This window comes from Salvelinus fontinalis, chromosome 26, assembly GCF_029448725.1.
Source record: "Salvelinus fontinalis isolate EN_2023a chromosome 26, ASM2944872v1, whole genome shotgun sequence".
NCBI classification, from domain to species: domain Eukaryota; kingdom Metazoa; phylum Chordata; class Actinopteri; order Salmoniformes; family Salmonidae; genus Salvelinus; species Salvelinus fontinalis.
In genome coordinates this window covers 14,893,194-14,917,772 of record NC_074690.1, presented here as the reverse complement: position 1 = coordinate 14,917,772, position 24,579 = coordinate 14,893,194, and the positions used below count along the sequence as shown (strand labels likewise).

Genomic DNA, 24,579 nt, shown 5'->3' with positions numbered 1-24,579 from the left:
CACCACCCTAACAACCAGCCCACTCATTTATCAACCTCTCCCCCACTATACCACCCTAATAACCAGCCCACTCATTTATCAACCTCTCCCCCACTACACCACCCTAACAACCAGCCCACTCATTTATCAACCTCTCCCCCACTATACCACCCTAACAACCAGCCCACTCATTTATCAACCTCTCCCTCCCTCCAACAACTACCAACCAGCCCACTCATTTATCAACCTCTCCTCTCCCTCCCTCCTCCCCCACCCCACCCCTCCAACAACTAACAACTAGCGCAATCATTTAGCGACCTCTCCTCTCCCTCCTCTCCTCCCCAGGGATGTCAAGTAGAGACACAACCAGAAAGACGACCCCCACTCCTCGTTAGTCAAGATGGAGAGGTGAAAATGGGGGTCGAGGATCGTAATCCCTCAATCAGGCGGCTGGGGGCTTGAATCCGGGGATTTAACCCCCCACCATAAGCCCCTAAATCCCCAGTTCAGAGGGCCACAACTGATGGGCTAAAGCACCATACATAGCTGCAGACGGGCTGGACCCAGACAGAAGACCCTCCTCATCCCACAGTGGTCAACGGATTGACATGTCGGAGGGGAACTATGGTTACCGTGTTGATCAGGAGATGCGCTGTGGTTACTGAGTTGACCAGGAGATGCACAGTGGTTACGGAGTTGACCAGGAGATGCACAGTGGTTACTGAGTTGACCAGGAGATGCACAGTGGTTACGGAGTTGACCAGGAGATGCACAGTGGTTACGGAGTTGACCAGATGCACAGTGGTTACGGAGTTGACCAGGAGATGCACAGGGATTACGGAGTTGACCAGGAGATGCACAGTGGTTACGGAGTTGACCAGGAGATGCACAGTGGTTACGGAGTTGACCAGATCACAGTGGTTACGGAGTTGACCAGGAGATGCACAGTGGTTACGGAGTTGACCAGGTGCACAGTGGTTACGGAGTTGACCAGGAGATGCACAGTGGTTACGGAGTTGACCAGGAGATGCACAGTGGTTACGGAGTTGACCAGATGCACAGTGGTTACGGAGTTGACCAGGAGATGCACAGGGATTACGGAGTTGACCAGGAGATGCACAGTGGTTACGGAGTTGACCAGGAGATGCACAGTGGTTACGGAGTTGACCAGGAGATGCACAGTGGTTACGGAGTTGACCAGGAGATGCACAGTGGTTACGGAGTTGACCAGGAGATGCACAGTGGTTACGGAGTTGACCAGGAGATGCACAGTGGTTACGGAGTTGACCAGGAGATGCACAGTGGTTACGGAGTTGACCAGATGCACAGTGGTTACGGAGTTGACCAGGAGATGCACAGGGATTACGGAGTTGACCAGGAGATGCACTGTGGTTACCGTGTTGACCAGGAGATGCACAGTGGTTACTGAGTTGACCAGGAGATGCACAGTAGTTACGGAGTTGACCAGGAGATGCACAGTAGTTACGGAGTTGACCAGGAGATGCACAGTGGTTACGGAGTTGACCAGGAGATGCACAGTGGTTACCGTGTTGACCAGAAGATGCACTGAGGATACAGTGATGACAGCCATGCGTGAGATGTGCACTGTGGTTACGGTGTTGACCGCTTTGAAATGGACTGTGGTTACGTTGTTGACCAGCTGCACTGTCGCTACGGAGTTGACCAGGAAATGCACTGTGGTTACGGTGATGACAGGATAGGTTATTATAATTATACTTTTAGCACACTTTTCATTGAAATCTCAAAACGCTTTAGTTAATGGAAGATCACGACAGGTAGGGTAGTTCATTCGTGGCTTGTGTAGTCAGCGTCAGGAAGAATGGCCAGAATAGAGGCAGTTTGGAAATGAAACGGAGGGGTCACATCCAAGGGGTTTCATACTGGTCCAGAGATGTTCATCAGGGCACCCTGGTCCTCGCCATCTCTGAAGCGGTGTTTCCCAGTAGTAGCCTCTGAAGCAGTGTTTCCCAGTAGTAGTCTCTGAAGCGGTGTTTCCCAGTAGTAGCCTCTGAAGCAGTGTTTCCCAGTAGTAGTCTCTGAAGCAGTGTTTCCCAGTAGTAGTCTCTGAAGCAGTGTTTCCCAGTAGTAGTCTCTGAAGCAGTGTTTCCCAGTAGTAGTCTCTGAAGCAGTGTTTCCCAGTAGTAGTCTCTGAAGCAGTGTTTCCCAGTAGTAGTCTCTGAAGCAGTGTTTCCCAGTAGTAGTCTCTGAAGCAGTGTTTCCCAGTAGTAGTCTCTGAAGCAGTGTTTCCCAGTAGTAGTCTCTGAAGTGTTGTTTCCCAGTAGTAGTCTCTGAAGTGTTGTTTCCCAGTAGTAGTCTCTGAAGCGGTGTTTCCCAGTAGTAGTCTCTGAAGCGGTGTTTCCCAGTAGTAGTCTCTGAAGCGGTGTTTCCCAGTAGTAGTCTCTGAAGTGTTGTTTCCCAGTAGTAGTCTCTGAAGCGGTGTTTCCCAGTAGTAGTCTCTGAAGTGGTGTTTCCCAGTAGTGGTCTCTGAAGCGGTGTTTCCCAGTAGTAGTCTCTGAAGCAGTGTTTCCCAGTAGTAGTCTCTGAAGCAGTGTTTCCCAGTAGTAGTCTCTGAAGCAGTGTTTCTCAGTAGTAGTCTCTGACGCAGTGTTTCCCAGTAGTAGTCTCTGAAGCGGTGTTTCCCAGTAGTAGTCTCTGAAGCAGTGTTTCCCAGTAGTAGTCTCTGAAGCAGTGTTTCTCAGTAGTAGTCTCTGAAGCAGTGTTTCCCAGTAGTAGTCTCTGAAGCGGTGTTTCTCAGTAGTAGTCTCTGAAGCGGTGTTTCCCAGTAGTAGTCTCTGAAGCAGTGTTTCCCAGTAGTAGTCTCTGAAGCGGTGTTTCCCAGTAGTAGTCTCTGAAGCGGTGTTTCCCAGTAGTAGTCTCTGAAGCGGTGTTTCCCAGTAGTAGTCTCTAAAGTGGTGTTTCCCAGTAGTAGTCTCTGAAGCGGTGTTTCCCAGTAGTAGTCTCTGAAGCGGTGTTTCCCAGTAGTAGTCTCTGAAGTGGTGTTTCCCAGTAGTAGTCTCTGAAGCGGTGTTTCCCAGTAGTAGTCTCTGAAGCGGTGTTTCCCAGTAGTAGTCTCTGAAGCAGTGTTTCCCAGTAGTAGTCTCTGAAGCAGTGTTTCTCAGTAGTAGTCTCTGACGCAGTGTTTCCCAGTAGTAGTCTCTGAAGCGGTGTTTCCCAGTAGTAGTCTCTGAAGCAGTGTTTCCCAGTAGTAGTCTCTGAAGCAGTGTTTCTCAGTAGTAGTCTCTGAAGCAGTGTTTCCCAGTAGTAGTCTCTGAAGCGGTGTTTCTCAGTAGTAGTCTCTGAAGCGGTGTTTCCCAGTAGTAGTCTCTGAAGCAGTGTTTCCCAGTAGTAGTCTCTGAAGCGGTGTTTCCCAGTAGTAGTCTCTGAAGCGGTGTTTCCCAGTAGTAGTCTCTGAAGCGGTGTTTCCCAGTAGTAGTCTCTAAAGTGGTGTTTCCCAGTAGTAGTCTCTGAAGCGGTGTTTCCCAGTAGTAGTCTCTGAAGCGGTGTTTCCCAGTAGTAGTCTCTGAAGCGGTGTTTCCCAGTAGTAGTCTCTGAAGCGGTGTTTCCCAGTAGTAGTCTCTGAAGCGGTGTTTCCCAGTAGTAGTCTCTGAAGCGGTGTTTCCCAGTAGTAGTCTCTGAAGCAGTGTTTCCCAGTAGTAGTCTCTGAAGCTGTGTTTCTCAGTAGTAGTCTCTGAAGCGGTGTTTCCCAGTAGTAGTCTCTGAAGCGGTGTTTCTCAGTAGTAGTCTCTGAAGTGGTGTTTCCCAGTAGTAGTCTCTGAAGCGGTGTTTCCCAGTAGTAGTCTCTGAAGCTGTGTTTCCCAGTAGTAGTCTCTGAAGCGGTTTTTCCCAGTAGTAGTCTCTGAAGCAGTGTTTCCCAGTAGTAGTCTCTGAAGCAGTGTTTCCCAGTAGTCTCTGAAGCAGTGTTTCCCAGTAGTAGTCTCTGAAGTGGTGTTTCCCAGTAGTAGTCTCTGAAGCAGTGCTTCCCAGTAGTCTCTGAAACAGTGTTTTCCAGTAGTAGTCTCTGAAGTCAGACTCCATGGCTAGAACTCACTCCACTACTGATGTGTAGCACCCACCTGGGTGACGCCACGACAGACGCGAAGGCACCAGAAAAGAACACTGCACATCCGTCCAGAATAGTCCGCCTTGAAGCTAACTACTGGAGAGAAAACTTTGGAAAACTTCCAACATCTTCAAACACCACCCGCTTACTTCCAATCAAAATATAGCTAGCTGAGCTTCTTGATGACACAGTGAAGCATTAGTTAGGCAAAATCAACTGACTTGCCAGTCATGCCATGCCGATAGCTAACAAAAACTAAAATGTTGATTAAAAAAAAGAAAAATCAAAATGACTTGATTCAATATGTACAAATTAACAGGGACTCCTAATGTAGGCTGCTACTGCATAGGATTCATTGGAGGTTATTGTTAATGCGCTGAGGTTTACGGAGGTGATTGTACTAAGTGACCTTATAAGACTTTAACTGTAAAGCCACCACGATGTGCAATACAAATGATGATATGACCCCAGTTGTCATGCAAACTATAATTGACCTTACAGTGGTATTGTGATGTTGTGTGAACAAAACACTACCGATTTACCATTTCTGTTTGGATTATTTAACCTTTATTTAACTAGGCAAGTCAGCTAAGAACAAATTCTTATTTTACAATGATGGCCTACCCCCAGCCAAACCCTAACCCGGACGACGCTGGGCCAATTGTGCGCAGCCCTATGGGACTCCTGGTCACGGCTGGTTGTGATACAGCCCGGGATCGAACCAGGGTCTGTAGTGAGATGCAGTGCCTTAGAACGCTGTGATAGTCCGGAATGGAACCAGGGTCTGTAGTGAGATGCAATATCTTAGACCGCTGTGATACAGCCGGGGAATCGAACCAGGGTCTGTAGTGAGATGCAGTATCTTAGACCGCTGCGCCGCTCGGGAAACTTACTGCATAAGCCCCAGATGGTTGGTGAATTGGAGCTCAGTGCTTTCTTGTCATAGCCTACACACATTCCGATTCATCAGCTTTTAAACAGAAGTCGCTCTGGATAAGAGCGTCTGCTAAATGACTTAAATGTAAATAACCCTCCTTTCATACACTGCATTCATGACATCGATAGTTATGGCCACCTACGTAGTTTCACACTCAAAACAAGTTCAATTGAAAGCGCAGATATCAAGCGCCATCTGTTGGCCTAAATCAGCAAACACAGACTCCAAACTGAACTGCTACATACAAATGGCACCTTTCTTAATTCTGAGGAGAATTCTCATGAGGAGATATTTTTCAGCAAAATGCAATTCAACAATTCAGTGTTGCAAAGTTATATGGTAAGTTTGTATGTGAAAAAAAAGATTACGAGAGTGTACGGAGTGCAAGCGCAATAATTAATTGCACCTACTGTAGTAAGTTTTTGTCTAACTGTGTTGTCACAGTTACAGGCGTAACAGGCATGACATCACAAAGGGGTTGGCAAGGAGAGAGAGCTTTGGGAACAAAGCCAGATCACAATATGAGACTTTGTCGGCAAGCTCGCAATCTTCATTTTAGTGGACGTTTGTTTAGCGTTTTTCTGACAGAGTAAACACTTAAATTACTGAGACAAATATGTATGATAAGTACAAGGCTGCGATCAGTGAATGGCTGGTTTACATGAATTCTAGGGCGGTTGTGAGAGAGTGATATGGCTATTTTATGTTCCCAGGGCCAATTAAGGGTAGATATCAAACCAAAACAGAACACAAAGCTTCATTAATATAGACTGGCCTGTTTTCAGCTCTACGTGGCAGATGGTGCTAAAACTTGCCTCTTTGCAAGTTAACTTGAGTTGAAAACTAGACTTTGACCTTTTGACTAATGGTAGCTTCTGTCTGAACAATCTGTAGTTGCTAAAGTATATCCATTTATTTAATTTTAAGTAATGATATACAGTATAGCCATGGATTATAGATTAATTTAATCAGTTTACTTCAGCCATCTTCCCATCAGATCCCAGAAAATATAAGATTGTTTTACTGTGATTGTAAACAATGCAAACAATGTAATTGTAAACAAATAGTGCATAGCCTCAAAACATGATTAAAACTCATCATTTTAATATTAGGGATGGTCATGAATGGACATTTCTCCAGCCCCCAACCCTCAGCTCTTTACCAAAACAGTAGCGAAGTGACCGCTTTATTGTTTGAACTGCAGAATTAAAAACAATCAACGTATGAGACTGATATAATAGAGTATGTTCATGTTTAAATTAATTTGAAATGGATTTGACATCCTGCTTATTACCAGCGAATCCAGTTTGTCCTTAGGGGAAGTTACATGGTTGAAGAAATCCCTAGGTTACAACTGGCCTCAGCCTGTGATATAGCCAGGTAATCAGGTCTGACATCATAAAGTGGTTTCCATAGTGACCGAATGGATATAATTAAAGAAATTGACGTCACGGTTACAAATTGTGACGTTCATTGAAGTAACACTGATGCTTGACAGTTAAAAAAACAACGACTTCAAAGAGAATGTAACAAACAGGACAGAACGCAATCAGTAGTTGTACCAAGTTATTGAAAGCTTTGAGCAGGTCTTTACATTTCAATACTTTGTTTCTAGTTTTGGTTGAACAATGAAGCAGCCTTATCCGCCCACATTCAGATGGTTCAGCTTCATTCAGAACAATTTAATATTTAAAAGAATCGCTTGTTTCTCCACTCGGTCTGCTTGTGGTGAGTGTATGTTATATTTGGCTATAAAATCAATACAACAAAAAAAATCGGATACTTTTTGAATGCCGCACAGTGATTCATGTGAAATTAGATCATGGTAACAAACCATGACGTAATGGTAACAAACCATGGTGGGAAGAGAAAGGGCACACAGGTTGGAGGTGGAGGTGGGAAGAGAAAGGACACACAGGTTGGAGGTGGTGGTGGGAAGAGAAAGGACACACAGGTTGGAGGTGGAGGTGGGAAGGGAAAGGACACACAGGTTGGAGGTGGTGGTGGGAAGAGAAAGGACACACAGGTTGGAGGTGGTGGTGGGAAGAGAAAGGACACACAGGTTGGTGGTGGGAAGAGAAAGGACACACAGGTTGGAGGTGGTGGTGGGAAGAGAAAGGACACACAGGTTGGAGGTGGTGGTGGGAAGAGAAAGGACACACAGGTTGGAGGTGGAGGTGGGAAGAGAAAGGACACACAGGTTGGAGGTGGTGGTGGGAAGAGAAAGGACACACAGGTTGGAGGTGGGAAGAGAAAGGACACACAGGTTGGAGGTGGTGGTGGGAAGAGAAAGGACACACAGGTTGGAGGTGGTGGTGGGAAGAGAAAGGACACACAGGTTGGAGATGGTGGTGGGAAGAGAAAGGACACACAGGTTGGAGGTGGTGGTGGGAAGAGAAAGGACACACAGGTTGGAGGTGGGAAGAGAAAGGACACACAGGTTGGAGGTGGGAAGAGAAAGGACACACAGGTTGGAGGTGTGAAGAGAAAGGACACACAGGTTGGAGATGGTGGTGGGAAGAGAAAGGACACACAGGTTGGAGGTGGTGGTGGGAAGAGAAAGGACACACAGGTTGGAGGTGTGAAGAGAAAGGACACACAGGTTGGAGGTGGGAAGAGAAAGGACACACAGGTTGGAGGTGTGAAGAGAAAGGACACACAGGTTGGAGGTGGTGGTGGGAAGAGAAAGGACACACAGGTTGGAGGTGGAGGTGGGAAGAGAAAGGACACACAGGTTGGAGGTGGTGGTGGGAAGAGAAAGGACACACAGGTTGGAGGTGGTGGTGGGAAGAGAAAGGACACACAGGTTGGTGGTGGGAAGAGAAAGGACACACAGGTTGGAGGTGGGAAGAGAAAGGACACACAGGTTGGAGGTGGAGGTGGGAAGAGAAAGGACACACAGGTTGGAGGTGGTGATGGGAAGAGAAAGGACACACAGGTTGGAGGTGGAGGTGGGAAGAGAAAGGACACACAGGTTGGAGGTGGTGATGGGAAGAGAAAGGACACACAGGTTGGAGGTGGAGGTGGGAAGAGAAAGGACACACAGGTTGGAGGTGGTGATGGGAAGAGAAAGGACACACAGGTTGGAGGTGGTGGTGGGAAGAGAAAGGACACACAGGTTGGAGGTGGGAAGAGAAAGGACACACAGGTTGGAGGTGGGAAGAGAAAGGACACACAGGTTGGAGGTGGAGGTGGGAAGAGAAAGGACACACAGGTTGGAGGTGGTGGTGGGAAGAGAAAGGACACACAGGTTGGAGATGGTGGTGGGAAGAGAAAGGACACACAGGTTGGAGGTGGAGGTGGGAAGGGAAAGGACACACAGGTTGGAGGTGGTGATGGGAAGAGAAAGGACACACAGGTTGGAGATGGTGGTGGGAAGAGAAAGGACACACAGGTTGGAGGTGGAGGTGGGAAGAGAAAGGACACACAGGTTGGAGGTGGAGGTGGGAAGAGAAAGGACACACAGGTTGGAGGTGGGAAGAGAAAGGACACACAGGTTGGAGGTGGAGGTGGGAAGAGAAAGGACACACAGGTTGGAGGTGGTGATGGGAAGAGAAAGGACACACAGGTTGGAGGTGGTGGTGGGAAGAGAAAGGACACACAGGTTGGAGGTGGGAAGAGAAAGGACACACAGGTTGGAGGTGGTGGTGGGAAGAGAAAGGACACACAGGTTGGAGGTGGGAAGGGAAAGGACACACAGGTTGGAGGTGGGAAGGGAAAGGACACACAGGTTGGAGGTGGTGGTGGGAAGAGAAAGGACACACAGGTTGGAGGTGGAGGTGGGAAGAGAAAGGACACACAGGTTGGAGGTGGAGGTGGGAAGAGAAAGGACACACAGGTTGGAGGTGGTGGTGGGAAGGGAATGGACACAGAAAGAATGAAAGATCAAATGAGATCGATCGGGGAGGAAAAGCCAACTATCCAGGAGGCTATGGAGAGAGATCGATAGATTCACCAACGTGATACAAAAGAGAAAGGGAGGAGGATGGAAAGAACAACAGAGGAACAAGTAACTGAGGATGAGAGCATGGGAACAGCAGAAGAAAAGAGATGGAATTTGAGTCCCCAATAGAGGGAGTTGGAGATCGACAGAAGAGCAGCACAGAATAATGGAGGAATGTGAGACAGTGGTTGAAATCAGGCTGTAACACCACACAGAGAGCACTAGAGGGCGCTAGAGATCAAGTAAGGTAGACGTTTCTGTTGTGTTGTTGGTTTTGATATTCTAATTGTAAACATTTACAAACAGAATTAGAATTTCAGCTCTAATGTGATTGGTTATTGGACACCAACATGATAGAAATGTAAAAAGATGAGGAAGTTGAGGGGGAAATGGAGAGACGAAGAAATATGGTAAGTCAAACTAGATTGTTGATTCATTTACTTCTGCCAGATTGGCTTTTATTACGTTTTTGCGCTTTAGACCATTGCCTAATAAAAAGTTCAAAAACTACAAAACTACATCCTGGAAAATAACGTGTCACTTTCATAGCGTATTGTGTCAATAATATTTAGAATATTTCTTTTGGGGGGGGGGGGGGGGGGTGACTACAAGGTATTATGTTAAAATGTCCACAGTTCAATACTTCAGATTTGTTACCTCCTGTCGTTAAAAGGATTTTTCTTTTGAAATGCTGAGAAAGAAGAAAAGATGGAAGAGAGACAGAGGTGGAGATTATATTGGGGAATTGTATTTATTATTAGGTAATTTTATTTAACTAGGCAAGTCAGTTAAGAACACATTCTTATTTAAAATGACAGCTTAGGTGGGTTAAGGATGAATTAGTGGGTTAACTGCCTTGTTCAGGGGCAGAACGACAGATTTTTACCTTGTCAGTTTACGGATTTGATCTAGCAACCTTTTGGATACTGGCCCAACAGTCTAACCACTAGGCTACCTGACGCCCCAATGCTTCCCACAGTTATGCCAAGTTGGCTGGGAAACAGTTGAGCATGAAAAACCCAGCAGTTTTGCAGTTCTTCACAGCCGGGTGTGATATAGCCTGGAATTGAACCAGGGACTGTAGTGACGGCTCTAGCACTGAGATGCAGTGCCTTAGACCGCTGCACCACTCGGGAGCCCAGGCACACACACGATAACATATGCACTACACACACACATACTTATGGATTTTGTATTGTAGATATGCGGCAGTGGTGGAGTAGGGCTGTGAGGGAACACAGTGTGTTGTGAAATCTGTGAATGTATTGTAATGTTTTTAAAATTGTAAAACTGCCTTAATTTTGCAGGACCCCAGGAAGAATACCCTGAGTCTTTCCCATTCACCCTCTGAATAGCACAATCCATGTCTCAATTGTCTCAAGGCTTAAAAATAATTATTTAAACTGTATCCTACACTTCATCAACACTGACTGACGTGGATTTAGCAAGTGATCATAGCTAGCTTTCACCTGGCCAGTCTGTCATGGAAAGAGAAGGTGTCCTTCATGTTTTATACACTCAGTGTATATGTGATTTTGTCCTAGAGTTGAAAGATGTGTTATTAGTAACTAGGCTACTAAGTTAACTCATGCAAACTCACACCAGTTAGTGAAACATGTCAAGTAATGTCTAGCGTTAGCAATGTGCTAAGTTCGAAATGCCCTTTTGAAGATAGTAAGATACGACACCGTTGACACAATGATTGGTTTGCCATTACTACTACAGTGAATGAATGACGCTACAGCTATGTGCTAACATTTCGTAACTAGCTGGTACTCCCCTACCCGGTCTTGTCGACTACTACAGGTTCATGCGGTTGGTTGATGATGATGAGCAGCACACGGGGAACATAAACACACGAATTAAATGTCATCATTTAGCTTATGAAATCTGCAGTTGGACGAAGCAATACAACAGGTAAATGTCTGAATATTTAGCCGTCACCGTCGTGAGAATGTATGTAGCTAACTTCAAGCTTCCACGTCAAGCCAGTTAACGTTAGCTAGCTATAGTTACTTGCAACAATAATTATTTGGCATGCACGCCTTTGTTAGCGTTTACCGTGAGCAAAAAAACAACATTTCGTCTGGCTTGTCTTTCTACAATCAATCTACATTCTCCAGTCAGCCGACGACTGAATGCCCTGTTGGCTTTCGGTTGCAAAGCGTCGAAACAATATAGCTAACGTTACCTGGTTAGACATTCAAATAGCTAGCTAGCCTGATGGGGGAAAAACTGAAAATGTTAACTAGTTAGTATTTGTAATATCTTCACACTAGTTGTCATTGTTTGATACGAGTCTCATATCACAGCCACACGGTGCTTTCCAGCGTTATTGTTTACTGCCTGTAATTGTCAAGTAATCCACTGTCTGACCCACGCAGTTGAGCCAATGCCATTGCTACTTGGGATCCTTGGGACGCATATCCGAAACCCTAACATTAACCCTTACCTAACCATAACCATTTGCAATATCAACTTCGTTTGGGTGAGTCGTCCCAAGGATTCTGAATAGCACGTTAAGACAATTCGTTTGAGCTAATTTCAGTCCATGTTTGTTTAGGATTAAGCATGAGGCTATTATTAACCATAATTAGGAAATCAAACAACAGTTAACCCGAGTGGTGCAGTGGTCTAAGGCACTGCATTTCAGTGGTAGAGGCGTCACTGCAGACACGGGTTCGATCCCGGGCTGTATCACAACCAGCTGTAAACAGGAGTCCCATAGGGCTGCGCACAATTGGCCCAGTGTCGTCCGGGTTAGGGAAAGGCTGGGGTAGGCCGTCATTATAAATACCAATTTGTTCTTAATTGACTTGCCTAGTTAAAAAAGGTTAAAAAAAATACATAATTAAAATGGTAGCCTACGTGTTCATTTTGTATGAAGTCATTATGACTTGATTAGGAGTTGGTAACAAGAATGTCAATTTATAGAATGCAATAAAACCTAGCTACAGTGTAGTGAGTGAGAACTGGCATGTGTGCATATCTTTGTTTTGGTCGCACTGTGTGATGGCTGTCATCTACTTCTACATGTGGCCGCGGGGGTGTCACAGAAGCAACTAGTTCCTGCATAGATGCTGGGGAATGCTAGATGTGCAGGCAGCTAAAATGACAAGGAACCCCCTCATGCGGTACAAAACATGGATTTAATATCTTTCTGAATTTTCTGGTTTTTGTAGAGCCACTTGCAACTGGACAAGGACATTTATGAGATACACTTTTCTTCCAAATCGAGAACAAAGAAAGTATCGCCAAGACCAGGTTAGTAGAAAAATGTGGCATAGTTTTCCATTAACTAAGCCATAACACCAGATATGGAGCCATCACATATTGCTTTACAATTCCGTAGCTACACCAACAACAAAAAAACCGCAACATGCAACAATTTCAAAGATTTTACTGAGTTACAGTTCATATAAGTCAATGGAAATAAATACATTAGGCCCTAATCTATGGATTTCACATGACTGGGAATACAGATATGCATCTTTTGGTCAAAGATACCTTTAAAAAAAAGTTGGGGTGTGGATCAGAAAACCAGTAATTTTCTGGTGTGACCACCATTTGCCTCATGCAACGCATAGAGATGATCAGGCTGTCGATTGTGGCCTGTGGAATGTTGTCCCACTCCTCTTCAATGGCTGTGCGAAGTTGCTGGATATTGGCGGGAACTGGAACACTGTGTTGTACACATCGATCCAGAGCATCCCAAACATGCTCAATGGGTTACATGTCTGGTGAGTATGCAGGCCATGGAAGAAATGGGACATTTTCAGCTTCCATAAATTGTGTACAGATCCTTGCAACATGAGGCCGTGCATTATCATGCTGAAACATGGTGATGGCGGCGGATAAATGACATAACAATGGGCCTCAGGATTTCGTCATGTTATGTCTGTGCATTCAAATTGCCATCAATAAAATGCAATTGTTCTCGTTGTCCGTAGCTTATGCCTTCCCATACCATAACCCCACCGTCACCATCAGGCTCTCTGTTCACAACGTTGACGTCAGTAAACCGCTCACCCACGCGACACCATACACGCTGTCTGCCAGCTGCCTGGTACAGTTGAAACTGGGATTAATCCGTGAAGAGCAGACTTCGCCAGTGTGCTAGTGGCCATCGAAGGTGAGCATTTGCCCACTGAAGTCGGTTATGACACCAAACTGCAGTCAGGTCAAGACCTTGCTGAGGACGGCAAGCACACAGATAAATAAAGGTTAAATAAAATAAAACATTTATAAAAAATATGAGCTTCCCTGAGACGGTTTGTGCAGAAAAATTATTCAGACAGTTCAATCAGCTGTCCGGGTGGCTGGTCTCAGACGATCCCGCAGGTGAAGCCGCCGAATGTGGAGGTCCTGGGCTGGCGTGGTCACACGTAGTCTGCGGTTGTGAAGCCGGTGGACGTACTGCCAAATTCTCTAAAACAACATTGGAGGCGGCTTATGGTAGAGAAATTAACAATTTCTCTGGCAGCAGCTCTGGTGGACATTCCTGCAGTCAGCATGCCAATTGTTAGCGCACTCAAAAACAGAGACATCTGTGGAATTGTGTTGTGTGACAAAACTGCACATTTTAGAGTGGCCTTTTATTGTTCCCAGCACAAGTTGTACCTGTGTAATGATCTTGCTGTTTAATCATCTTCTTGATATGCCACACCTGTCAGGTGGATGGATTATCTTGGCAAAGGAGAAATGTTCACTAACAGGGATGTAAACACGTGTGCACAAAATACGCATTTTGTGCATATGGAAAAATGTCTGGGATTTTTTGTTTTAGCTCATGAAACATGGGACCAACCCTTTACATTTATATTTTTGTTCAGTATAAATAAAACCATGATCAGCTTGTTTTGGATTAAGCAGAGGTATCAGGCTATTAATAACCAGAAGTACAAAAAACATCACTATGTTAGTTAGCCCACATAAATGATCATGTAGGCTACCATTTAACTAGGAAATGCAGTCATCATTATTTGATTATGAGTTGGTATTAAACATATCAGGAATGCACAAGAATGTCAATAATGTGTAGAATGCAATAAAACCATGAAATCGTTATGCTATATCAAATGCCCTGTTATCAACACAGTTGGTTAAATTGCATATAAATGGCAAATTGCATTCCTTTTTTAGGGCAAGCCCTTAAAATCCATTGACCTAAATGTTAACATATGAGCGATTTTTAAATGTTTGATAATTGAGGCTTTTGTTGTTGTTATTACAAGGCTGGATGAGTGGGGCAACCTTCCCCTCTTCCTCTTCGGAAGAGGCAGAGATGAATCGTATCCACTATGAGCTGGAGTACACCGAGGGCATCAGCCAGCGCATGCGCATCCCCGACACACTCAAAGTGGCCCCCGAAAACCAACATGGGCTGCTGTCTCAGCCCCTGGCCCCCCACATGATGCATGTACCAGAGAGGATTGTGATAGCAGGTGAGCAGTGTGTGGTCTGCATCAGTTGTTCCCAAATTGTGTGGGGGGGGGGGGGGGGGGGAGTAATATTTTGATTTATATACACTACCGGTCAAAGGTTTTAGAACACCTACTGATTTCAAGGGGTCTTCTTTATTTTTACTATTTTCTACATTGTAGAATAATAGTGAAGACATCAAAACTATGAAATAACACATATGGAATCATGTAGTAACCAAAAAGTGTTAAAAAAATCTAAATATATTTTATATTTGAGATTCTTCAAATAGCCACCCTTTGCCTTGATGGCAGCTTTGCACACTCTTGGCATTCTCTCAACCAGATTCAGGAGGTAGTCACATGGAATACATTTCAATTAACAGGTGTGCCTTCTTGAAAGTTGTGGGCGGAGCAGTTACCGTACCACGGGGTGATACAGCCCGACAGGATGCTCTCGATTGTGCATCTCTTGATTGTGCATCTAGCCAATTTAATCATTAAAAATTGTAATAACTGTATCACCTGTCACTTTAAACAATGCCACTTTATATAATGTTTACATACCCTACATTACTCATCTCATATGGATATACTGTACTCTACCATCTACTGCATCTTGCCTATGTTGCATGGCCATCGCTCATACATGTATTTAAATGTACATATTCTTATTCATTCCTTTACACTTGTGTGCAAAAGGTAGTTGTTGTGAAATTGTTAGATTACTTGTTGGATATTACTGCATGGTCGGAACTAGAAGCACAAGCATTTCGCTACACTCGCATTAACATCTGCTAACCATGTGTATGTGACCAATAAAATTTGATTTGATTTAAAACTGTCTCTCATGAGGACCGCCACAGGAATGGAAGACCCAGAGTTACCTCTGCTGCGTAGGATAAGTTCCTTAGAGTTACCAGCCTCAGAAATTGCAGCCCAAATAAATGCATATAAACATCAACTGTTCAGATGAGACTGTGTGAATCAGGCCTCCATGATGGAATTGCTGCAAAGAACCACTACTAAAGGACACCAATAATAAGAAGAGACTTGCTTGGGCCAAGAAACACGAGCAACGGATATTAGACCGGTGGAAATGTGTCCTTTAGTCTGGAGTCCAAATTGGAGATTTTTGGTTCCAACCGCCATGTCTTTGTGAGACGATCTCCGCATGTGTATTTCCCACTGTGAAGCATGGAGGAGGAGGTGTGATGGTGTGGGGGTGCTTTGCTGGTGACACCGTCTGTGATTTATTTAGAATTAAAGGCACACTTAACCAGCATGTCTATCACAGCATTCTGCAGTGATACGCCATCCCATCTGGTTTGCGCTTATTGGGATTATCATTTGTTTTTCAACAGGACAATGACCCAACACACTTCCAGGCTGTGTAAGGGCTGTCTGACCAAGTAGGAGAGTGATGGAGTGCTGCATCAGATGACCTGGCCTCCACAATCACCCGACCTCAACCCAGTTGTGATGGTTTGGGAATCAAATCAAAGTTTATTTGTCACGTGCGCCAAATGTTATTATTTTACCTTTATTTATCTACAGTTGGCAAGTCCGTAAAGAACAAATTCTTATTTTCAATGACGGCCTAGGAACAGTGGGTTAACTGCCTTGTTCAGGGGAAGAACGACAGATTTTTACCTAGTCAGCTCGGGAATTCGATCTTGCAACCTTCCGGCTCCTAGTCCAATGCTCTAACCACTAGGCTACCTGCCGCCCCACTGAATACAACAGCTGTGGACCTTACAGTGAAATGCTTACTTACTAACCAACAGTGCGATTAAAAAAAAAAAAAAAAAAAAACATGAGTTAAAAAAATTGGTATTATGTGAAAAGTAAAGAAATAAAAACAGTGAAAATAACAGTTGCGAGGATATATGGTTAAATAAAGGTGAAATACAGTGTTGAGGCTAAAAACAGGCACCTGTTAGTCGGGCTAATTGATATAGTATGTACATGTAGGTATGGTTAAAGTGACTATGCATATATGATAAACAGAGAGTAGTAGCAGCAGCGTGAAAGAGGGGTTGGGGGAGGAGAATGCAAATGGTCCGGATAGCCATTTGATTACTTGTTCAGGAGTCTTATGGCTTGGGGGTAAAAACTGTTGAGAAGCCTTTTGGTCCTAGACTTGGCGCTCTCGTACCATGCGGTAGTAGAGAGAACATTCTATGACTTGCGTGGCTGGGGTCTTAGAATTTTTAGGGCCTTCCTCTGACATCACCTGGTGTAGAGGTCCTGAATGGCAGGCAGCTTAGCCCCAGTGATGTACTGGGCCGTACGCACTACCCTCAGTAGTGCCTTGCGGTCGGAGGCCGAGCAGTTGCCATACCAGGCAGGGATGCAACCCGTCAGGACGCTCCGATGGTGCAGCTGTAGAACCTTTTGAGGATCTGAGGACCCATGCCAAATCTTTTTAGTCTCCTGAGGGGAATAGGTTTTGTTGTGCCCTCTTCACGACTGTCTTGGTGTGTTTCGACTAGAGGTCGACCGATTATGATTTTTCAATGCCGATACCGATTATTGGAGGACAAAAAAAGCCGATACCGATTAATCGGCAAATTTATTTAAAAATAAACATTTAAAAAATATATATATATGTATATATAAAAAACCAGGTAGGAAAGGGCAGTGTGGAGTGCAATAGAGATTGCATCATCTGTGGATCTGTTTGGGCAGTATGCAAATTGGTGTGGGTCTCTGGGATAATGGTGTTAATGTGAGCCATTACCAGCCTTTCAAAGCACTTCATGGCTGTGGACGTGAGTGCTACGGGTCTGTAGTCATTTAGGCAGGTTGCCTTAGTGTTCTTGGGCACAGGGACTATGGTGGTCTGCTTGAAACATGTTGGTATTATAGATTCAAATCAGCGACATGTTGAAAATGTCAGTGAAGACACCTGCCAGTTGGTCAGCACATGCCTGGAGCACACGTCCTGGTAATCCGTCTGGCCTTGTGAATGTTGACCTGTTTAAAGGTCTTACTCACGTCGGCTACGGAGAGCGTGATCACACAGTCATCCGGAACAGCTGATGCTCTCATACATGCCTCACTGTTGCTTGCCTCAAAGCATAGAAGTGATTTAGCTCATCTGGTAGGCTCGTGTCACTGGGCAGCTCGCGGCTGTGCTTCCCTTTGTAGTCTGTAATAGTTTGCAAGCCCTGCCACATAAGATGAGCGTCGGAGCCGGTGTAGTACGATTCAATCTTAGCCCTGTATCAGCGCTTTGCCTGTTTGATAGTTTGTCGGAGGGCATAGCAGGATTTCTTTTAAGCTTCCGGATTAGAGTCCCGTACCTTGAAAGCGGCAGCTCTACCCTTTAGCTCAGTGCGAATGTTGCTTGTAATCCATGGCTTCTGGTTGGGGTATGTACGTACAGTCACTGTGGGGACGACGTCTTCGATGCACTTAATGATAAAGCCAGTGACTGATGTGCCATCGGAAGAATGCCATCGGAAGAATCCCGGAACATATCCCAATCTGTGATAGCAAAACTGTAGTTTAGCATCTGCTTCATCTGACCACTTTTTTATAGACCGAGTCACTGGTGCTTCCTGCTTTAATTTTTGCTTGTAAGCAGGAATCAGGAGGATAGAATTGTGGTCAGATTCACCAAATGGAGGGCGAGGGAGAGCTTTGTACACGTCTCTGTGTGTGGAGTACAGGTGATCCAGAATTTTTTTCCCTCTGGTTGCACATTTAACATGCTGATAGAAATTAAGTAGAACTGATTTAAGTTTCCCTGCATTAAAATCTCCAGCCACTAGGAGCGCCGCCTCTGGGTGAGTGGTTTCCTGTTTGCTTATTTCCTTCTACAGCTGACTGAGTGCGGTCTTAGTGCCAGCATCTGTCTGTGGTGGTAAATAAACAGCCACAAAAAGTATGGATGAACACTATTTGCCAAGACTTTGGTCTACAGGCGAGCAAAATCTAGAGACTTCCTAAGATTGTGCACCAGCTGTTGTTTACAAATGTGCACAGACCGCCTCCTCTCATCTCACCGGAGTGTGCTGTTCTATCTTGCCGGTGCAGCGTATATCCCACTAGCTGAATATCCATGTCGTCATTCAGCCACGATTCCGTGAAACATAAGATGTTACAGTTTCTGATGTCCCGTTGGTGGGATATTCGTGATCGTATCTTGTCTAATTTATTGTCCAATGATTGCACGTTGGCGAGTAATATTGACGGTAACGGCAGCTTTCCCACTTGCCTTCTGCGGATCCTTACGAGGCACCCCGCTCTGTGTCCTCTGTACCTGCGTCTCTTTCTCTTGCCAATGACGGGGATTTCAGCCTTGTACATCCTGTGCTTCCTGCTTGTTGAAGAAAAAATCTTTGTCTAAAAAAACACATAGCACAATTGATTAGACACCCGTAGAAAAGGAACTCTGTCCGGCTTTCAACTTACTCTTCAAAGTTGTAATAGTAGAATACACAAGGTGCATTTTCTAAATTGGGTAGTGCATCATCATTTCCTCTTGTCATGTCAGTCATTGCAGAACTTGTCAGAAAAGTCCAGATCAACTTGCTCATGTCAGCTAATGTTTTTTTTGCTAGTTATTTTATCCCATAGGAGTGACTCAAACATGACAACACAATCTATCACATTAATGCACATTAGACATGGAAACATGTGTAGAATTGCAAGACAAGTAGGTTTAAATCTGTCTAATTCTTTACGCCAATGAGTGGTGTGAGCAGTTTGTGTCATGAACAATGCTTGTGCGTATGGGAATAGACGTGACGCGGGATGTTCCCCAATGCTGGAAGTGGGGCCGGAGGGAAAAACCTGGACAGAGCCATCTGGTTGTCTGTGGGGAAACCTGGACAGAGCCATCTGGTTGTCTGTGGGGAAACCTGGACAGAGCCATCTGGTTGTCTGTGGGGAAACCTGGACAGAGCCATCTGGTTGTCTGTGGGGAAACCTGGAGAGAGCCATCTGGTTGTCTGTGGGGAAACCTGGAGAGAGCCATCTGGTTGTCTGTGGGGAAACCTGGAGAGAGCCATCTGGTTGTCTGTGCGGAAACCTGGAGAGAGCCATCTGGTTTTCAGTAGGTCAGTCCAAATGCCTGTTGAGCCATTGTGCTGACAAGTCCAGCTAGTCCTCCCCTGTTTCAGTCCGTGTTCTTCCGTTTGTTGACTAATGAACATGACACTGTCCTCCTTCCGCCTTCTCCAGGGGACGATGGGGACTCCCATTACTCCCGGCCCAGAGACCTAGACCTGATCCAGTCCACTCCTCCTGTGGATTTACTGGACATGAAGGCGCCACCACGAATACTCACCCTCAATGAACATTCCCTGGACTCCCTGGAGACTGACCAGGCTCCCACAACACAGGCCCACGCCAACCAGGGGGTGAGTTTGTGTCAACGGTGTGACGTCATTAGAACTACACAGAGCCATAAATGGTTCTCAGAAATGAGAAATGTTCTACAAAAAAAAAAATGCTTTTCTATTTGGAGCCTTCTATTTGGAGCATGCTAACCTGGGTCTGGTTTTTCATTGTTATTCATGCTACGATGCTAACACTAATCAGCGGGTAAGTAGGCCAACCCAGGCCTCCCAAGTGGTGCAGTGGTCTAAGGCACTGCATCGCAGTTGCTTGCTGTGCCACTAGAGATTCTGAGTTCGAGTCCAGGCTCTGTTGCAGCCGGCCGCGACCCGGGAGACCCATGGGGCGGCGCACAATTGCCCCAGCGTCGTCCGGGTTAGGGGAGGGTTTGGCCGGCAAGCATGTCCTTGTCCCATCGCGCACTAGCGACTCTTGTGGCAGGTCGGGCGCAGTGCACTCTGACCAGGTCGCCAGGTGTACGGTGTTTCCTCTGACACATTGGTGCGGCTGGCTTCCGAGTTAAGTGGGCATTGTGTCAAGAAGTAGTGCGGCTTGGTTGGGTTGTGTTTCGGAGGACGCATGGCTCTTGACCTCTCCCGAGTCTGTACAGGAGTTGCAGCGATGAGACAAGACTGTAACTACCAATTGGACCAAAGAAAAAATGGTAATAAAAAGTAGACCAACCCATACTGTATGTTTGGTATCTTACTCTAAGGACCGCCAGTTACTTCCTAGTTATCCGTTACTACATTTCCAATTAGGCAGAAAGTCCTATCACTTTAAAATCTAAGGCTAAAATGAAAATATAGCGATCCCATCATACATCCCTGATGTGCCCCATACACAGGTCCACTCTCGGTCGCTGAGGGAGCGCACTGTGAGCGATACAACCAGCATCCGCCAGAGCGGCCCGGCCAACAGAACCCACGTAAGGTAAGCAACAGCCCAGGTGTGAGGGAAGCATTGGAAGAGTCATCGCTTTCTTTCTCGTAGTTATGAAATGCCTAATTTCAGCACCCAGAACCAGATCTGGCGTGGCCAGCTACTTGATTTGGTTCTTGGGGCAAAAAGGCTTTCAAATCTGAACTAGACAAGTCCACGCAAACTCCCTGTCAAAGACCCTTCCTAGCCCCATCCTTTCTGGAAAGTCCCCCTGTTTTTACAATATTTGTATATGCTGCATGCTAATAACATGGAGGTATATGACAATGTTTTCAAAGCGACTATTTTGCAGATAACTAGTGTTTATTAGAGAATTTTCCGGTTAGAATCCCTGTTCCCACTCTTAGCACCACTTTGGCGAAATCATGATTCGTAAAAATAACTGCTGGAAAGGATCGCTGGTTCGAATCCCCTCGTCGACTAAGTGAAAAATCTGCTGATGTGCCCTTGAGCAAGGCACTTAACCATAATTGGTCTTGTAAGTCGCTCTGGATAAGAGCGTCTGCTAAATGACTAAAATGTTTTGAAAAAATGGTGTCCAAGAGTTCATCTGACCCTGGGTCTTTATCGCCAAAAGTATCCCCTTTAACATTTAAATGTAATCTGTCACAGGAAGAATCTCATGAGGACGAAACATTCAAATGTTGCGTCTTTCCTCGGAGACTGGGATTTGATGGATAATGTGCAACAATTCTTCCAGTGCGCTGGTTTTGGACTAATCCTAATTTTGCGGGGATGCACCCCCCCCCCCCAAGAACCAAATCGAGCAGTTGGCCGGAGCCTAGATTTGGTTCTGTCACGGGAGACTATGAAATGCCTATCTCTCTTCATCTCTCTCAATTCCTTGACATGTCTTTACCTCTCTTCCTCTGTTTGTCCATCTCTCTACCTTCTTTCAATTTTCCATCCCTCCCTTCCCCTCCCTTCTCTCCATCTCACTCTTACATTTTTTTTTCCCTTCTCTCTCTCAGTGTAACCCTGTCCCCCGTCGCCCCCCCTCTCCGTGCCTGTCCTCCACTGTGTACCCCTGAGGACGTGGTGAACCTACAGTACAGTGCTGGAGGGTTGTTGTCCTATATCCAATGCACCACGCGCCGGGCCTACCAGCAGGTCCTGGAGGTCCTGGAGGTCGACATCCACCGCAGGTGACCCCCTTGATCTCCTCAGCCACACACATGTTGCATTCTGAAAGAAGAAAAAAAATCACCCTTTTTCCTAAGTGTGTGCACTTGCACGCTCCCGGTCATGGATTTAAAAGCATAAGACTGGTGTAAACATCGACCGGAAGGAGTTTCCACCCTTGTTAATAACATCTATGTGAGAAAGTGTGCTAGTGCATACTTCAGGAGTAGTCAGTGTGTGCCTTATGCTTTCTCTAAGCTAGGATGAGATTAAGATATATTATCTCTAAGTAATCTGTAGTGCGTAGCTACTGTCAACAGATTTCCTTGGGTCTATTTTATCTTGTGACATCAGTCATTCTCTAGGAGAACATCAGACAGTCAGTCTGTTTTTACAATAGCCCCTTTTTTTATATATACTTTCTCATGATGACTTTGTCCTTTTTTTCCGATGAATCAAGGTGACTCTTGACGTGTGTGTGTGTGTGTGTGTGTGTGTGTGTGTGTGTGTGTGTGTGTGTGTGTGTGTGTGTGTTCTAATGGAATAGCATTAGACTGCATAGAGTTGGCTCATGATCGCCTCTGTTAGCTCAAATACTGCTGTATTGGCACCTAGCCTGTACTTACCCTCTCAATAATGAAGCTGAGCTCGGAGTGGTGATGGCGTGTTTAGCGCCACTAAAACGGTCTTTTTTTAAAGTTGAAAGACCATTCAAATGCTCTGAGTCAAGTATTTACAATGTTACTAACCAAGCCGGAAATGCAGTCCATCAGTTTGGGGGAACGTATTTTACTTCGGAATATAGATGTTGGCTTTTGCAGTGTTGCAGCCAGTAACTTTGTCAAATGTAACTTTTTCCATATATGTTAAATCCATTTATGTTCTGTCGTATTATAAATATGTTCTGCTTTTTGTTTCCTGTAGGGCTGGTCACTTGGCCCTCGACATGGACATGACCCCTGATGATTCAGGCTTAGTGGACGCCTCGTCATTACGGCGACAGGTAGTCAAAGCATTGTACCCTGTGTTGCCCTCCTATCCAATTATATTTATTAAATGATTGATTACCTTCCAATGTATATATTGATCAAATGAATGACTGTAGCTAACACATAATGGGTATCAGAGGAGGCTGGTGAGGGGAGGATGGCTCATAATAGTGAATGGAAAGGTATCAAACATATTCCATTCATTTAATTCCAGACATTATTATGAGCCCGTCCTCCCCTTTTAAAGTGCCACCAGCCACCACTGATAGGTATGTAATGTATAAATTGAAAAATTGTCTGACTCACAGAAATTGAGTCAATTCCATTTCAGTTCAGGAAATGCCATTTTGGGGATGTCCTGAATTGATGTGGAATTGACACTCTCCCAATGAAGAAAGAATAAAATGGTGTCTATAAGGAGTTTTCAATCCACTAAACTGAATTTCATTTAATTCACTGAATGGACTGAATCAACTGTTCTGATGAATCATCATCCTTAACAAACTGATTCACTACATTCACCTGCTTATTCAGATTGTGAAGCTGAACCGACGTCTCCAGCTACTGGAGGAGGAGAACAAGGAGCGCTCCAAGCGAGAGGTGATTCTCTACTCCGCCACCGTGGCGTTCTGGCTCATCAATACCTGGATCTGGTTCCGACGTTAGAACCGCACGGAACCCAATGACCAGGTCCTACACTGTCATTTAACCAGAAATATCTCAATTCCTTCTACAGATTGTAACACCAGATAATGTGATTTAATCAAAACAATGTTTTTAATCTAATATACTGGGAGTTACCGGTTAGGTACTGTTTGGTGTAGCACAGAACATTTCAGACCGATCTTAGTTTGGCGATACTGTCCTCATCCTCTATTTGTAGAAACAGGAGTCTCATAACATGTCCTTGTCCAGGGTACAAGGGGGTCCATGACGTTTTTATTTTTTAAATGCTCTGTTATTAAAATAAATACTTTTTATGATCCGTGAAGTAATCCAACAATGTGTACACCGCCATCTTGTATATTTCAAGTCTTCTCACATTGATCGAGACAGGTGTCTGTCATCACTTTGGGGTGGACCCACCTGTTTGGAGCAAAACTAAATTGTGGAGGGGGGGTGGTGGTATCTATGACAACTCCCGACTGCCTAATCTGTTGGTTAAAAATATGGCTTGGATGTCCCCATCAATCCAGATTGCTTGAACCAGTGAGGCTGCTGAAATTACAAGGATACAGGCAAAGGAAACCAGTGTTGAGATTTCTCCAAATGTAAGCATTTAGTTGCACGTCCTGTGTGAAGGGATTCGTACCATTACTCCATTTTATGGTGTGGAATGACTATTTATTTCTCTCCTACCTCGATGTTGGCAAGAAGCGGAGCATGAGTCTAAATGTCTATTCATTATCATCCAATGAAGTCTTTAGCACTGTATGACGTAATTGCCGTGTGTGGAAAAAATAGTTTGAACTCATATTTTTCAGGAATAAATATGTATGTATCTTGTGGAATATATGAGCTAAGAAACATTGCGACAAATGTGATTATGTTCTGTATTTATCAGGCGCTGTTTTCGCTGCACGAAGCTGGCATCTTTAGTTGAAAAACAGTTTTTTTATTTTGTTTTCTTTAGTTTAACATTTATTTGTATTTTTATGTATGTATGTATTTATTTTCTTTAGTTGAACATGTATTTGTGCATTTATTTATCTATTTTCTTGTAATATCAATGGATTGTTTGGAAATATTTGACTTGTAATAAATGATGTGTGGTTGAAAAGGATGATCTGTTGTTCTCTTCCCTCTGCCTCCTATTG

The 24,579-nt window shown here is 44.9% G+C and overlaps 1 protein-coding gene across 2 annotated transcripts; it reads left to right on the top strand.

The window, feature by feature from the left end:
- The first annotated feature begins 10,637 nt into the window (after positions 1–10,637).
- On the top strand, positions 10,638–24,545 carry LOC129823705 (mitochondrial fission factor homolog A-like). Of its 2 annotated transcripts, XM_055882636.1 has the most exons (8): positions 10,639–10,857; positions 12,123–12,204; positions 14,175–14,384; positions 19,554–19,732; positions 20,557–20,642; positions 21,623–21,796; positions 22,698–22,776; positions 23,297–24,545. In XM_055882636.1, exons 3-8 carry the CDS (start codon positions 14,180–14,182, stop codon positions 23,426–23,428), a joined length of 855 nt encoding a protein of 284 aa, XP_055738611.1. In that variant the 5' UTR covers positions 10,639–10,857; positions 12,123–12,204; positions 14,175–14,179; the 3' UTR covers positions 23,429–24,545. The 2 variants fall into 2 exon arrangements, with proteins under 2 accessions (XP_055738610.1, XP_055738611.1); XM_055882635.1 differs by lacking the exon at positions 12,123–12,204 and having other exon boundaries at positions 10,638–10,857.
- Positions 24,546–24,579: the final 34 nt, after the last annotated feature.